The following is a 17,299-nucleotide window of genomic DNA, read 5'->3' as shown; positions in this document are numbered from 1 at the left end:
TGTCTCTGTTTTACCATCTCTGTTTTACCTGCTCTGTCCCTGTTTTACCTGTCTCTGTTTTATAATCTGTTTTAATGTCTCTGTCTCTGTTTTACCTGTCCCTGTTTTACCTTTGATTTACCTGTCCCTGTTTTACCTGTCCCTGTTTTCCTGTCTCAGTTTTACAGTCTCTGTTTTGAGTCTCTGTTTTACCTGTCTCTGTTTTACCTGTCTCTGTTTTACCTGTCCCTGTTTTACCAGTCTCTGTTTTACCAGTCTCTGTTTTACCAGTCTCTGTTTTACCTGTCTCTGTTTTACCTGTCTCTGTTTTACCTGTCTCTGTTTTACCTGTCTCTGTTTTACCTTTCTCTGTTTTACCTGTCTCTGTTTTACCTGCCTCTGTTTTACCTGCCTCTGTTTTACCTGCCTCTGTTTTACCTGCCTCTGTTTTACCTGTCTCTGTTTTACCTGTCTCTGTTTTACCTGTCTCTGTTTTACCTGTCTCTGTTTTACCTGTCTCTGTTTTACCTGTCTCTGTCTCTGTTTTACCTGTCTCTGTTTTACCAGTCTCTGTTTTACCTGTCTCTGTCCCTGTTTTACCTGTCCCTGTTTTACCAGTCTCTGTTTTACCTGTCCCTGTTTTACCAGTCTCTGTTTTACCAGTCTCTGTTTTACCTGTCTCTGTTTTACCTGTCTCTGTTTTACCTGTCTCTGTTTTACCTGTCTCTGTTTTTGTGTCTCTGTTTTACCTGTCTCTGTTTTACCTGTCTCTGTTTTAACTGTCTCTGTTTTACCTGTCTCTGTCTCTGTTTTACCTGTCCCTGTTTTACCTGTCCCTGTTTTACCTGTCTCTGTTTTACCTGTCCCTGTTTTACCTGTCCCTGTTTTACCTGTCTCTGTTTTACCTGTCTCTGTTTTACCTGTCCCTGTTTTACCAGTCTCTGTTTTACCAGTCTCTGTTTTACCTGTCTCTGTTTTACCTGTCTCTGTTTTACCTGTCTCTGTTTTACCTGTCTCTGTTTTACCTGTCTCTGTTTTACCTGTCCCTGTTTTACTCAGTCTCTGTTTTACCTGTCTCTGTTTTACCTGTCTCTGTTTTACCTGTCCCTGTTTTACCTGCCCCTGTTTTACCTGCCCCTGTTTACCTGTCTCTGTCCCTGTTTTTGACTCCTGTCTCTGTTTTACCTGTCTCTGTTTTACCTGTCTCTGTCCCTGTTTTACCTGTCTCTGTTTTACCTGTCTCTGTTTTACCTGTCTCTGTCTCTGTTTTACCTGTCTCTGTCCCTGTTTTACCTGTCTCTGTTTTACCTGTCTCTGTTTTACCAGTCTCTGTTTTACCTGTCTCTGTTTTACCTGTCTCTGTTTTACCTGTCTCTGTTTTACCTGTCTCTGTCCCTGTTTTACCTGCCCCTGTTTTACCTGCCCCTGTTTTACCTGCCCCTGTTTTACCTGTCTCTGTTTTACCTGTCTCTGTTTTACCTGTCCCTGTTTTACCAGTCTCTGTTTTACCTGTCTCTGTTTTACCTGTCTCTGTTTTACCTGTCCCTGTTTTACCTGTCCCTGTTTTACCTGCCCCTGTTTTAGCCCCTGTTTACCTGTCTCTGTCCCTGTTTTACCTGTCTCTGTTTTACCTGTCTCTGTTTTACCTGTCTCTGTCCCTGTTTTACCTGTCTCTGTTTTACCTGTCTCTGTTTTACCTGTCTCTGTCTCTGTTTTACCTGTCTCTGTCCCTGTTTTACCTGTCTCTGTTTTACCTGTCTCTGTTTTACCAGTCTCTGTTTTACCTGTCTCTGTTTTACCTGTCTCTGTTTTACCTGTCTCTGTTTTACCTGTCTCTGTTTACCCTGTCTGTCTGTTTTACCTGTCCCTGTTTTACCTGCCCCTGTTTTACCTGCCCCTGTTTACCTGTCTCTGTCCCTGTTTTACCTGTCTCTGTTTTACCTGTCTCTGTTTTACCTGTCTCTGTTTTACCTGTCTCTGTTTTACCTGTCCCTGTTTTACCTGTCTCTGTTTTACCTGTCTCTGTTTTACCTGTCTCTGTTTTACCTGTCTCTGTTTTACCTGTCTCTGTTTTACCTGTCTCTGTCTCTGTTTTACCTGTCTCTGTTTTACCTGTCTCTGTCTCTGTTTTGCCTGTCTCTGTTTTAGTCTCTGTCCCTGTTTTACCTGTCTCTGTTTTACCTGTCTCTGTTTTACCTGTCCCTGTTTTACCTGTCCCTGTTTTACCTGTCCCTGTTTTACCTGTCCCTGTTTTACCTGTCTCTGTTTTACCTGTCTCTGTTTTACCTGTCTCTGTTTTACCTGTCTCTGTTTTACCTGTCTCTGTTTTACCTGTCTCTGTTTTACCAGTCCCTGTTTTACCAGTCCCTGTTTTACCAGTCTCTGTTTTACCAGTCTCTGTTTTACCAGTCTCTGTTTTACCTGTCTCTGTTTTACCTGTCTCTGTTTTACCTGTCTCTGTTTTACCTGTCTCTGTTTTACCTGTCTCTGTTTTACCTGTCTCTGTTTTACCTGCCTCTGTTTTACCTGACTCTGTTTTACCTGCCTCTGTTTTAGCTCTGTTTTACCTGTCTCTGTTTTACCTGTCTCTGTTTTACCTGTCTCTGTTTTACCTGTCTCTGTTTTACCTGTCTCTGTCTCTGTTTTACCTGTCCCTGTTTTACCTGTCCCTGTTTTACCTGTCTCTGTTTTACCTGTCCCTGTTTTACCTGTCTCTGTTTTACCTGTCTCTGTTTTACCTGTCCCTGTTTTACCAGTCTCTGTTTTACCTGTCTCTGTTTTACCTGTCTCTGTTTTACCTGTCTCTGTTTTACCTGTCTCTGTTTTACCTGTCTCTGTTTTACCTGTCTCTGTTTTACCTGTCCCTGTTTTACCAGTCTCTGTTTTACCTGTCTCTGTCCCTGTTTTACCTGTCCCTGTTTTACCTGCCCCTGTTTTACCTGCCCCTGTTTACCTGTCTCTGTCCCTGTTTTACCTGTCTCTGTTTTACCTGTCTCTGTTTTACCTGTCTCTGTCCCTGTTTTACCTGTCTCTGTTTTACCTGTCTCTGTTTTACCTGTCTCTGTCTCTGTTTTACCTGTCTCTGTCCCTGTTTTACCTGTCTCTGTTTTACCTGTCTCTGTTTTTGGACCTGTCTCTGTTTTACCTGTCTCTGTTTTACCTGTCTCTGTTTTACCTGTCTCTGTCCCTGTTTTACCTGTCCCTGTTTTACCTGCCCCTGTTTTACCTGTCCCTGTTTTACCTGTCTCTGTCCCTGTTTTACCTGTCTCTGTTTTACCTGTCTCTGTTTTACCTGTCTCTGTCCCTGTTTTACCTGTCTCTGTTTTACCTGTCTCTGTTTTACCTGTCTCTGTTTTACCTGTCTCTGTTTTACCTGTCTCTGTTTTACCTGTCTCTGTCCCTGTTTTACCTGTCTCTGTTTTACCTGTCTCTGTTTTACCTGTCTCTGTTTTACCTGTCTCTGTCCCTGTTTTACCTGTCTCTGTTTTACCTGTCTCTGTTTTACCTGTCTCTGTTTTACCTGTCTCTGTTTTACCTGTCTCTGTTTTACCTGTCTCTGTTTTACCTGTCTCTGTTTTACCTGTCTCTGTTTTACCTGTCCCTGTTTTACCTGTCCCTGTTTTACCTGTCTCTGTTTTACCTGTCCCTGTTTCTGTTTTACATGTCTCTGTTTTACCTGTCTCTGTTTTACCTGTCTCTGTTTTACCTGTCTCTGTCCCTGTTTTACCTGTCCCTGTTTTACCTGTCCCTGTTTTACCTGCCCCTGTTTTACCTGCCCTGTTTACCTGTCTCTGTCCCTGTTTTACCTGTCTCTGTCCCTGTTTTACCTGTCCCTGTTTTACCTGTCTCTGTCCCTGTTTTACCTGTCCCTGTTTTACCTGTCTCTGTTTTACCTGTCTCTGTCCCTGTTTTACCTGTCTCTGTCCCTGTTTTACCTGTCCCTGTTTTACCTGTCTCTGTTTTACCTGTTTTACCTGTCTCTGTCTCTGTCTCTGTCTCTGTTTTACCTGTCTCTGTCTCTGTTTTACCTGTCTCTGTTTTACCTGTCTCTGTTTTACCTGTCTCTGTTTTACCTGTCTCTGTTTTTACCTGTCTCTGTCTCTGTTTTACCTGTCTCTGTTTTACCTGTCCCTGTTTTACCTGTCTCTGTTTTACCTGTCTCTGTTTTACCTGTCCCTTCTCTGTTTTACCTGTCTCTGTTTTACATGTATCTGTCTCTGTTTTACCTGTCCCTGTCTCTGTTTTACCTGTCTCTGTTTTACCTGTCCCTGTTTTACCTGTCTCTGTTTTACCTGTCTCTGTCCCTGTTTTACCTGCCCCTGTTTTACCTGCCCTGTTTTACCTGCCCCTGTTTTACCTGTCTCTGTCCCTGTTTTACCTGTCTCTGTCCCTGTTTTACCTGTCTCTGTCCCTGTTTTACCTGTCCCTGTTTTACTGTCTCTGTCCCTTTTTACCTGTCTCTGTCCCTGTTTTACCTGTCCCTGTTTTACCTGTCTCTGTTTTACCTGTTTTACCTGTCTCTGTCTCTGTCTCTGTCTCTGTTTTACCTGTCTCTGTTTTACCTGTCTCTGTTTTACCTGTCTCTGTTTTACCTGTCTCTGTCTCTGTTTTACCTGTCTCTGTCCCTGTTTTACCTGTCTCTGTTTTACCTGTCTCTGTCTCTGTTTTACCTGTCTCTGTCTCTGTTTTACCTGTCTCTGTTTTACATGTCTCTGTCTCTGTTTTACATGTCTCTGTCTCTGTTTTACCTGTCTCTGTCTCTGTTTTACATGTCTCTGTCTCTGTTTTACCTGTCTCTGTCCCTGTTTTACCTGTCTCTGTTTTACATGTCTCTGTTTTACATGTCTCTGTCTCTGTTTTACCTGTCCCTGTTTTACATGTCTCTGTCCCTGTTTTACCTGTCCCTGTTTTACCTGTCTCTGTCTCTGTTTTACCTGTCTCTGTTTTACCTGTCTCTGTTTTTTTACCTGTCCTGTTTCTGTTTTACCTGTCCCGGTTTTACCTGTCTCTGTTTTACCTGTCTCTGTTTTACCTGTTCTGTTTAGTGAGTCCTGTCCCGACCAGGGATTTCTCTGTTTAGTGAGTCCTCCAGATCAGAGGCAGTAGGGATGACCAGGGATGTTCTCTGTTTAGTGAGTCCTCCAGATCAGAGGCAGTAGGGATGACCAGGGATGTTCTCTGTTTAGTGAGTCCTCCAGATCAGAGGCAGTAGGGATGACCAGGGATGTTCTCTGTTTAGTGAGTCCTCCAGATCAGAGGCAGTAGGGATGACCAGGGATGTTCTCTGTTTAGTGAGTCCTCCAGATCAGAGGCAGTAGGGATGACCAGGGATGTTCTCTGTTTAGTGAGTCCTCCAGATCAGAGGCAGCAGGGATGACCAGGGATGTTCTCTGTTTAGTGAGTCCTCCAGATCAGAGGCAGTAGGGATGACCAGGGAGTTTCTCTTAATAAGTGTGTGAATTAGACCATTTTCTTATCAAAATGTAACGAGTACTTTTGGGTGTCAGGGAAAATGTATGAAGTAAAAAGTACATTATTTTCTTTAGGAATGTAGTGATGTAAAAGTTAAAGTTGTCAAAAAATATAAATAGTAAAATAAAGTACAGATATCCCAAAAATACTTGAAAGTATTTTTACTTAAGTACTTTACATATATAACTTATTTGTTACTCCCCTCAAACTCTTCGAATGTTCTGTAGGCACAAGCTATCTGTGAGCGGATTGGCTACTCCGACAACATCAAGAATGACACTTACCTGAACAACGAGTATAAAAATGTGAGTGTTAAAAGGTGAAAGAACATAATCATGCATTTCGTCAGTTGACGTGATACAGTGGACACAGGGTTCAAACTGTCATATCTGATATCTGTCATTGACACTGTGTGTGTGTGTGTGTTAGTTGAGCTACAGTGCAGAGGAGTACTTTGAGAACATCCTCCAGAACCTGGACTACGTACAGAAGAAACGTCTGAGGAAGCTACGGGTCAAAGTTAACAAAGAAGAGTAAGATCCTCCCTTTCCAAAACCCATTGTCCGCGCTGGCTAAAATAGCAGCCACAGCACTAATATTACAGTAGTGATTAACCTCTGATTAATTATGAACTCCTCTATTCAATATTGTTGTGAAACGTCTTTGTGCCTCATCCCTAGATGGGTAACAGGAGCAGCCGTTGTCAACGCCTTCTACTCCTCAAGCAAAAACCAAATAGGTAACAGAGTCACCTCGACTGTAACCTTCAATCACCTCTACAGTCACCTCTACAGTCACCTCCAATCACCTCCAATCACCTCTACAGTCATCTCCAATCACCTCTACAGTCATCTCCAATCACCTCTACAGTCACCTCCAATCACCTCTACAGTCACCTCCAATCACCTCTACAGTCACCTCCAATCACCTCTACAGTCACCTCACACTCTACAGTCACCTCCAATCACCTCTACAGTCACCTCCAATCACCTCTATCACCTCCAATCACCTCTACAGTCACCTCCAATCACCTCTACAGTCATCTCCAATCATCAGTCATCTCCAATCATCTCTACAGTCACCTCCAATCACCTCCAATCACCTCTACAGTCACCTCCAATCACCTCTACAGTCATCTCCAATCACCTCTACAATCACCTCCAATCACCTCTACAGTCACCTACAGTCACCTCCAATCACCTCTACAGTCACCTCCAATCACCTCTACAGTCACCTCCAATCACCTCTACAGTCACCTCCAATCACCTCTACAATCAGCTCCAATCACCTCTACAGTCATCTCCAATCACCTCTACAGTCATCTCCAATCACCTCTACAGTAATCTCCAATCACCTCTACAGTCACCTCCAATCACCTCTAGAGTCAACTCCAATCACCTCTACAGTCACCTCCAATCACCTCTAGAGTCAACTCCAATCACCTCTACAGTCAACTCCAATCACCTCTACAGTCATCTCCAATCTTCTCTACAGTCACCTCCAATCACCTCTAGAGTCAACTCCAATCACCTCTACAGTCACCTCCAATCACCTCTAGAGTCAACTCCAATCACCTCTACAGTCATCTCCAATCACCTCTACAATCACCTCTACAGTCACCTCCAATCACCTCTACAATCACCTCCAATCACCTCTACAATCACCTCTACAGTCACCTCCAATCACCTCTACAGTCATCTCCAATCACCTCTACAGTCACCTCCAATTATCTCTACAGTCACCTCCAATCACCTCTACAGTCACCTCCAATCACCTCTACAGTCACCTCCAATCACCTCTACAGTCACCTCCAATCACCTCTACAGTCACCTCCAATCACCTCTACAGTCATCTCCAATCACCTCTACAGTCACCTCCAATCACCTCTACAGTCACCTCCAATCACCTCTACAGTCACCTCCAATTACCTCTACAGTCTTCTCCAATCACCTCTACAATCACCTCTACAGTCACCTCTACAGTCACCTCCAATCACCTCTACAGTCATCTCCAATCACCTCTACAGTCACCTCCAATCACCTCTACAGTCTCCTCCAATCACCTCTACTGTCACCTCTACAGTCTCCTCCAATCACCTCTACTGTCACCTCTACAGTCTCCTCCAATCACCTCTCTGTCACCTCTACTGTCTTCTCCAATCACCTCCAATCACCTCTACAGTCACCTCCCATCACCTCTACAATCACCTCCAATCACCTCTACAGTCATCTCCAATCACCTCTACAGTCATCTCCAATCACCTCTACAGTCATCTCCAATCACCTCTACAGTCACCTCCAATTACCTCTACAATCACCTCTACAGTCACCTCTACAGTCACCTCCAATCACCTCTACAGTCACCTCCAATCACCTCTACAGTCTCCTCCAATCACCTCTACTGTCACCTCTACAGTCTCCTCCAATCACCTCTACTGTCACCTCTACAGTCTCCTCCAATCACCTCTCTGTCACCTCTACTGTCTTCTCCAATCACCTCTACAGTCACCTCCAATCACCTCTACAATCACCTCCAATCACCTCTACAGTCATCTCCAATCACCTCTACAGTCATCTCCAATCACCTCTACAGTCATCTCCAATCACCTCTACAGTCATCTCCAATCACCTCTACAGTCATCTCCAATCACCTCTACAGTCACCTCCAATCACCTCTACAGTCACCTCCAATCACCTCCAATCACCTCTACAGTCTCCTCCAATCACCTCTACAGTCTCCTCCAATCACCTCTACAGTCACCTCCAATCACCTCCAATCACCTCTACAGTCTCCTCCAATCACCTCTACAGTCTCCTCCAATCACCTCTACTGTCACCTCTACAGTCTCCTCCAATCACCTCTCTGTCACCTCTACTGTCTTCTCCAATCACCTCTACAGTCACCTCCAATCACCTCTACTGTCACCTCTACAGTCACCTCCAATCATCTCTACAGTCACCTCCAATCACCTCTATAGTCTCCTCCAATCACCTCTACTGTCACCTCCAATCACCTCTACAGTCATCTCCAATCACCTCCAATCACCTCTACAGTCACCTCCAATCACCTCTACAGTCATCTCCAATCACCTCTACAGTCACCTCCAATCACCTCTACAGTCACCTCCAATCACCTCTACAGTCACCTCCAATCACCTCTACAGTCACCTCCAATCACCACTACAGTCACCTCCAATCACCACTACAGTCACCTCCAATCACCTCTACAGTCACCTTCAATCACCTCTACAGTCACCTCCAATCACCTCTACAGTCATCTCCAATCACCTCTACAGTCACCTCCAATCACCTCCAATCACCTCTACAGTCATCTCCAATCACCTCTACAGTCATCTCCAATCACCTCTACAGTCACCTCTACAGTCACCTCCAATCACCTCTACAGTCACCTCCAATCACCTCCAATCACCTCTACAGTCTCCTCCAATCACCTCTACAGTCTCCTCCAATCACCTCTACAGTCTCCTCCAATCACCTCTACAGTCTCCTCCAATCACCTCTACAGTCTCCTCCAATCACCTCTACAGTCTCCTCCAATCACCTCTACTGTCATCTCTACAGTCATCTCCAATCAATTACAGTCTCCTCCAATCACCTCTACAGTCACCTCCAATCACCTCTACAGTCTCCTCCAATCACATCTACTGTCATCTCTGCAGTCTCCTCCAATCACCTCTACTGTCATCTCTACAGTCTCCTCAAATCAACTCTACAGTCTCCTCCAATCACCTCTACTGTCACCTCTACAGTCTCCTTCAATATTCTCTACTGTCACCTCCAATCACCTATATAGTCTCCTCCAATCACCTCTACTGTCACCTCCAATCACCTCTACAGTCATCTCCAATCACCTCCAATCACCTCTACAGTCACCTCCAATCACCTCTACAGTCATCTCCAATCACCTCTACAGTCACCTCTACAATCACCTCTACAATCACCTCTACAGTCACCTCTACAGTCATCTCCAATCACCTCCAATCACCTCTACAGTCTCCTCCAATCACCTCTACTCTCACCTCTACAGTCACCTCCAATCACCTCTCTGTCACCTCTACAGTCTCCTCCAATCACCTCTACTGTCATCTCTGCAGTCTCCTCCAATCACCTCTACTGTCATCTCTACAGTCTCCTCCAATCAACTACAGTCTCCTCCAATCACCTCTACTGTCACCTCTACAGTCTCCTCCAATCACCTCTACTGTCACCTCTACTGTCTTCTCCCATCACCTCTACTGTCTTCTCCCTTCACCTCTACTGTCTTCTCCCATCACCTCTACTGTCTTCTCCCATCACCTCTACTGTCTTCTCCCTTCACCTCTACTGTCTTCTCCCTTCACCTCTACTGTCTTCTCCCTTCACCTCTACTGTCTTCTCCCTTCACCTCTACTGTCTTCTCCCTTCACCTCTACTGTCTTCTCCCTTCACCTCTACTGTCTTCTCCCTTCACCTCTACTTTTGTCTCCCTTCACCTCTACTGTCTTCTCCCTTCACCTCTACTGTCTTCTCCCTTCACCTCTACTGTCTTCTCCCTTCACCTCTACTGTCTTCTCCCTTCATCACTACTGTCTTCTCCTTTCACCTCTACTGTCTTCTCCCTTCACCTCTACTGTCTTCTCCCTTCACCTCTACTGTCTTCTCCCTTCACCTCTACTCTCTTCTCCCTTCACCTCTACTGTCTTCTCCCTTCACTCTGAAGGTGAAAGATGTGAGATCCTTTCTTCATCCTCTTCCTCCTCCTCAGTGTTTCCAGCTGGCATCCTCCAGCCTCCGTTCTTCGGTAAGGGCCAGACCAAGTCTCTGAACTTTGGCGGTATCGGCATGGTGATCGGACATGAGATCACACACGGGTTCGATGACAACGGTAAGACACTCTGCACATGGAATTAGCTTTGTTAGAATGGACAGTCCAATTTGAAAGTGTCGTTTCATGACATGTGGACTAGCTGGTCAGCTGTCCTTAACAGTTTGTTTGTCCGGTTGCCAGGTCGTAACTATGATAAAGATGGTGACCTGAAGGACTGGTGGACTCCAAGCTCCACCCAGAACTTTGTGAATCTGTCCAAGTGCATTGTGGACCAGTATGGAAGCTTCTCCTGGGACCTGGCCAACGGACTGAATGTATGTTTTACTCTCCCCTCGCCTCGCCTCGCCTCGCCTCCCCTCCCTCCCCTCCCTCCCCTCGCCTCCCCCTCTCCTCCCCTCCCCTCGCCTCCCCTCGCCTCCCCTCGCCTCCCCACCCCCCCCTCGCCTCCCCACCCCTCCCCCTCGCCTCGCCTCCCCTCCCCACCCCTCCCCTCCCCTCGCCTCTCCCCTCGCCTCGCCTCTCCTCTCCCTTTTTTCTTAATTTAATCTGTTTTCTCTCCTTTCTTTTTCCGGGAAATGATTGCAGGGTTCACATTCATACCCCTCTGTCTCTTCACGTATACTCATCTCCTGTCCTCCCTTGACTTGTTGCCGTGAACAATAGCGTTTTGTTTTATGCTCATTTACCCGCAGCGTGGAAAATGGTTTCCCTGGGATGGAGAACTGCTGAAATACTCAATTACAGGCCGTATACATGTGTCTTTTTGTTTTCTGTAAGCAGCTCAATGGGAATAACACTCTGGGAGAGAACATCGCAGACAATGGAGGCATCCGTCAGTCCTACCAGGTACGAATGCCCACTGTAGAAAGACACATTTTACAGCTTAAAAAAAGATGCACAAACATTATGAAGACCGAGTCCTTCAACCCAGGCAGGAAATGGATTCTGTTACAACATTTTCTCTATTGCTCCCTCGCATCTACATTGTTTTAGCATTTGATGATTAGCTATATACGTCTGAGTGACATGTTGTGAGATGAAATGAGATCAGAAGGACTTGTGGGTAATTGCCATCTGCCAGTAATATTACTAATTACTATGTCCTCCTGCCAGCTCTCTGATTGAACCATTAGACATGCTCTCGGAGCATGGTGTGAGTAATGAGCAATGTGATTGGCCAACCAGGCGTCTCGGGTTAGTGTCCAGGGGGAAGACAAAGTGATGACGGGAGGGATGGAGAACACTTCTTCACAGATTCTGAGAGCCCTATGTTTACTTTATACGTTTTCTAAGAAGGTAGGAGAGTCTGAGATTATCTGATGTGATTGGTGTTAAATCAAGTACCTATCTATCTATTGTCAAGTATTAAAGACTGGTGTTGTAATGATTTCAGGCCAGAGAGGTTTGAAGTGGTGTTTTAATGATTTCAGGCCAGAGAGGTTTGAAGTGGTGTAATGATTTCAGGCCAGAGAAGTTTGAAGTGGTGTTTTAATGATTTCAGGCCAGAGAGGTTTGAAGTGGTGTAATGATTTCAGGCCAGAGAAGTTTGAAGTGGTGTTTTAATGATTTCAGGCCAGAGAGGTTTGAAGTGGTGTTGTAATCATTTCAGGCCAGAGAGGTTTGAAGTGGTGTTTTAATGATTTCAGGCCAGTGAGGTTTGAAGTGGTGTTTTAATGATTTCAGGCCAGTGAGGTTTGAAGTGGTGTTTTAATGATTTCAGGCATACCTGAACTATGTGGAGAAGAATGGGAATGAGCCTCTCCTGCCTGGAATAAACCTCAACCATCAACAACTCTTCTTTGTCAACTTCGCCCAGGTCAGACTGGATGAATGGATGGGTGAATGAATGGATGGATGGATAAATGGATGGATGAATGGACAGATGGGATGGGTGGGTGGATGAATGCATTGGTGGGTGAATGAATGGATTGGTGGATGGATGGATGGATGAATGGACGGATGGGATGGGTGGGTGGATGAATGCATTGGTGGGTGAATGGATGGGTGGGTGGGTGAATGGATGGATGGATGGATGGGTGAATGGATAGATGAATGGATGGATGGGTGGGTGACTGGGTGGGTGGGTGACTGGATGGGTGGATGGATGGGTGAATGGATGAATGGGTGGATGAATGGGTGGATGAATGGATGGGTGGGTGAATGAATGGATGAGTGGGTGGGTGGGTGGGTGGGTGGGTGGGTGAATGGATGGGTGGGTGGATGAATGATTGAATGGATGGTTGGTTGGATGAATGATTGAATGGATGGATGGGTGGATGAATGGATGGGTGGATGTCACAGCCTATCTTACTCCCATCACTTCCTCCTCCAGGTGTGGTGTGGAACACATCGACCAGAACAAGCTGTCAACTCCATCAAAGTAGATGTACACAGTCCAGGGAAGTTCAGGTACGATCTCTCACTCCTCATTCCATTCCTTTCCTGTATCAATAAATGCCACTTCCTCTTCCCCTCACCCCATCTCTGTCCATATTAACGCAATGCCACTTCCTCTTCCCCTCACCCCATCTCTGTCCATATTAACGCAATGCCACTTCCTCTTCCCCTCACCCCATCTCTGTCCATATTAACGCAATGCCACTTCCTCTTCCCCTCACTCCATCTCTGTCCATATTAACGCAATGCCACTTCCTCTTCCCCTCACTCCATCTCTGTCCATATTAACTCAGGGCCACTTCCTCTTCCCCTCACTCCATCTCTGTCCATATTAACGCAATGCCACTTCCTCTTCCCCTCACTCCATCTCTGTCCATATTAACGCAATGCCACTTCCTCTTCCCCTCACCCCATCTCTGTCCATATTAACTCAGGGCCACTTCCTCTTCCCCTCACTCCATCTCTGTCCATATTAACGCAATGCCACTTCCTCTTCCCCTCACCCCATCTCTGTCCATATTAACTCAGGGCCACTTCCTCTTCCCCTCACTCTATCTCTGTCCATATTAACGCAATGCCACTTCCTCTTCCCCTCACCCCATCTCTGTCCATATTAACTCAGGGCCACTTCCTCTTCCCCTCACTCCATCTCTGTCCATATTAACGCAATGCCACTTCCTCTTCCCCTCACTCCATCTCTGTCCATATTAACTCAGGGCCACTTCCTCTTCCCCTCACTCCATCTCTGTCCATATTAACTCAGGGCCACTTCCTCTTCCCCTCACTCCATCTCTGTCCATATTAACGCAATGCCACTTCCTCTTCCCCTCACTCCATCTCTGTCCATATTAACGCAATGCCACTTCCTCTTCCCCTCACCCCATCTCTGTCCATATTAACTCAGGGCCACTTCCTCTTCCCCTCACCCCATCTCTGTCCATATTAACTCAGGGCCACTTCCTCTTCCCCTCACCTCATCAATGTCCATATTAACCCAGAGCCACTTCCTCTTCCCCTCACCCCATCTCTGTCCATATTAACCCAGGGCCACTTCCTCTTCCCCTCACCCCATCTCTGTCCATATTAACTCAGGGCCACTTCCTCTTCCCCTCACTTCATCTCTGTCCATATTAACTCAGGGCCACTTCCTCTTCCCCTCACTCCATCTCTGTCCATATTAACCCAGGGCCACTTCCTCTTCCCCTCACCTCATCAATGTCCATATTAACCCAGGGCCACTTCCTCTTCCCCTCACCCCATCTCTGTCCATATTAACTCAGGGCCACTTCCTCTTCCCCTCACTTCATCTCTGTCCATATTAACTCAGGGCCACTTCCTCTTCCCCTCACTCCATCTCTGTCCATATTAACCCAGGGCCACTTCCTCTTCCCCTCACCTCATCTATGTCCATATTAACCCAGGGCCACTTCCTCTTCCCCTCACTCCATCTCTGTCCATATTAACGCAATGCCACTTCCTCTTCCCCTCACCCCATCTCTGTCCATATTAACTCAGGGCCACTTCCTCTTCCCCTCACCCCATCTCTGTCCATATTAACTCAGGGCCACTTCCTCTTCCCCTCACCTCATCAATGTCCATATTAACCCAGAGCCACTTCCTCTTCCCCTCACCCCATCTCTGTCCATATTAACCCAGGGCCACTTCCTCTTCCCCTCACCCCATCTCTGTCCATATTAACTCAGGGCCACTTCCTCTTCCCCTCACCCCATCTCTGTCCATATTAACTCAGGGCCACTTCCTCTTCCCCTCACTTCATCTCTGTCCATATTAACTCAGGGCTACTTCCTCTTCCCCTCACTCCATCTCTGTCCATATTAACGCAATGCCACTTCCTCTTCCCCTCACTCCATCTCTGTCCATATTAACGCAATGCCACTTCCTCTTCCCCTCACCCCATCTCTGTCCATATTAACTCAGGGCCACTTCCTCTTCCCCTCACCCCATCTCTGTCCATATTAACGCAATGCCACTTCCTCTTCCCCTCACCCCATCTCTGTCCATATTAACTCAGGGCCACTTCCTCTTCCCCTCACCCCATCTCTGTCCATATTAACTCAGGGCCACTTCCTCTTCCCCTCACCTCATCAATGTCCATATTAACCCAGAGCCACTTCCTCTTCCCCTCACTCCATCTCTGTCCATATTAACGCAATGCCACTTCCTCTTCCCCTCACCCCATCTCTGTCCATATTAACTCAGGGCCACTTCCTCTTCCCCTCACCTCATCAATGTCCATATTAACCCAGGGCCACTTCCTCTTCCCCTCACTCCATCTCTGTCCATATTAACGCAATGCCACTTCCTCTTCCCCTCACCCCATCTCTGTCCATATTAACTCAGGGCCACTTCCTCTTCCCCTCACCTCATCAATGTCCATATTAACCCAGAGCCACTTCCTCTTCCCCTCACCCCATCTCTGTCCATATTAACCCAGGGCCACTTCCTCTTCCCCTCACCCCATCTCTGTCCATATTAACTCAGGGCCACTTCCTCTTCCCCTCACCCCATCTCTGTCCATATTAACTCAGGGCCACTTCCTCTTCCCCTCACTTCATCTCTGTCCATATTAACTCAGGGCCACTTCCTCTTCCCCTCACTCCATCTCTGTCCATATTAACCCAGGGCCACTTCCTCTTCCCCTCACCTCATCTATGTCCATAGTAACCCAGGGCCACTTCCTCTTCCCCTCACCTCATCTCTGTCCATATTAACTCAGGGCCACTTCCTCTTCCCCTCACCTCATCTATGTCCATATTAACCCAGGGCCACTTCCTCTTCCCCTCATCTCTGTCCATATTAATGGTTTGTGTTCCTCAGTGTCTCTGGTTTTCCTTATTTCATTTTAATGAGTGTCGGATTTAGACCTGGGACACCAGTTGTGGTGATTGCCTCGTCGTTCTCGCCAATAATGACCTTTTCCTGTTCAGGGTTCTGGGGTCCCTCCAGAACTTCCCAGAGTTTGCCAAGGCCTTCAACTGTCCCAAGAACAGCTACATGGTGCCTGACAAGACTTGTCAAGTCTGGTGATACTGTAGTCCTGACACTAGCCTTGCCCTGAGGCTGGTGGAGGGTGAGAGGTGGGCTTGTGTCCTCTTCCCCCTCATCACCTCATTTTCCCACCTGACTGTTAGAGCACTATTCTGGGACAGGGATATAGTCGATGTTGCCCAGTTCACTTCAGGGTGGGACCAGGACTGCTACACTGATCGTATAGAACAACCAGCTTCAAGGGACTACAGAGGGCTGTTCATATCCAGCTCCCAGGCTCTTCACCCGATCACCCAGGTCACCGCTTTCCACTGAATACAGTCACAAAATGTACTTTTCAATTCAATTTCTCCCTTTGCATTTCAATCAGGATTCTTCTTTTTTGACAGACAGACAGACAGACTTTTGAACCACGTCCATTAAACCACTTGAACCACTTTGTTTGTCCAAAATGTCATTTGTTTTACACGATATATAAACTGTATATCAATACGTTGTAGATGAGTATACATTGACAGTGATCGATAGTCTCCCCTGTACAGGGGGATTCTATAAGAAAATAACATTTTATTTGACTGACTATACACCAATGAGTATAATTAGAATAGCATAAATGTTCTGTATATAAGGTCAAAATAGCTTCAAAATGGGTGCCAACTGTTTATTTCTACAAGCATTGAACCAAAATGAAGTTGTTGCCTTGCAATCAGTTGGCTGACCTATCTGGTCAGGCCTTGACATATACCAAACACATTCAGATTTTTATTTTACAGTAAGAATGTGAGCTTAATTTAAACTTCACCATGTGTTCAGCAAAAGAGGCTGGTGAGGGGGAATATAGGAGGACGGGCTCATTGTAATGGCTGGACTGGAATCAATGGAATTGTATCAAACACATGGAAGCAAAGTGTTTGACTCCGTTCCATTGACTCCGTTCCATTGATTCCTTTCCATTGACTCCGTTCCATTGATTCCTTTCCATTGACTCCGTTCCATTCACTCCGTTCCATTGACTCCGTTCCATTGACTCCGTTCCGTTGACTCCGTTCCGTTGACTCCGTTCCGTTGACTCCGTTCCGTTGATTCCGTTCCATTGATTCCGTTCCATTGACTCCGTTCCATTGACTCCGTTCCATTGACTCCGTTCCATTGACTCCGTTCCATTGACTCCGTTCCATTGATTCCGTTCCATTGACTCCGTTCCATTGACTCCGTTCCATTGACTCCGTTCCATTGACTCCGTTCCATTGACTCCGTTCCATTGACTCCGTTCCATTGACTCCGTTCCATTGACTCCGTTCCATTGACTCCGTTCCATTGACTCCGTTCCATTGATTCCGTTCCATCCGTTAGAATGAGCCTGTACTCCTATAGATCCAACCTCTTCTGGTGTTCTCTGTGCGTGTGGGTGTTTGTATTTGTTTATGTGTGTTTTTTTTCTGGGTGTGACCGCTACATTTTTCAACAAGCTTAGGAAGCCTTACATAACCCATAGAGCTACTGCTGTTTTGTGTGTGGGGGGCAGAGGAAGTCTGGTTTGTAGTGAAACCACACCCACCCACCAGTGGAGGCTGATGAGGGGAGGACGGCTCATAGTAATGGCTGGAATGGAGTC

At 46.3% G+C, this 17,299-nt stretch overlaps 1 protein-coding gene across 1 annotated transcript in view; it reads left to right on the top strand.

Moving 5' to 3' along the window:
• The window catches only part of LOC112267493 (neprilysin-like), a 99,078-nt gene extending 82,957 nt beyond the window's left edge, over positions 1 to 16,121 (top strand). Inside the window, 9 exon segments of the mRNA XM_042297690.1 lie at positions 5,679 to 5,756; positions 5,881 to 5,984; positions 6,132 to 6,190; positions 10,216 to 10,335; positions 10,459 to 10,592; positions 11,059 to 11,124; positions 11,999 to 12,094; positions 12,611 to 12,687; positions 15,624 to 16,121. Coding sequence (XP_042153624.1) covers positions 5,679 to 5,756; positions 5,881 to 5,984; positions 6,132 to 6,190; positions 10,216 to 10,335; positions 10,459 to 10,592; positions 11,059 to 11,124; positions 11,999 to 12,094; positions 12,611 to 12,687; positions 15,624 to 15,723 — 834 coding nt within the window. The 3' untranslated portion in view covers positions 15,724 to 16,121.
• The last annotated feature ends 1,178 nt before the right edge of the window (positions 16,122 to 17,299 follow it).

The sequence above is a fragment of the Oncorhynchus tshawytscha genome, linkage group LG14 (assembly GCF_018296145.1).
Source record: "Oncorhynchus tshawytscha isolate Ot180627B linkage group LG14, Otsh_v2.0, whole genome shotgun sequence".
Lineage (NCBI taxonomy): Eukaryota > Metazoa > Chordata > Actinopteri > Salmoniformes > Salmonidae > Oncorhynchus > Oncorhynchus tshawytscha.
The sequence above is the reverse complement of the archived record's forward strand: the minus strand, read 5'-3'. Positions and strand labels throughout refer to the sequence as shown.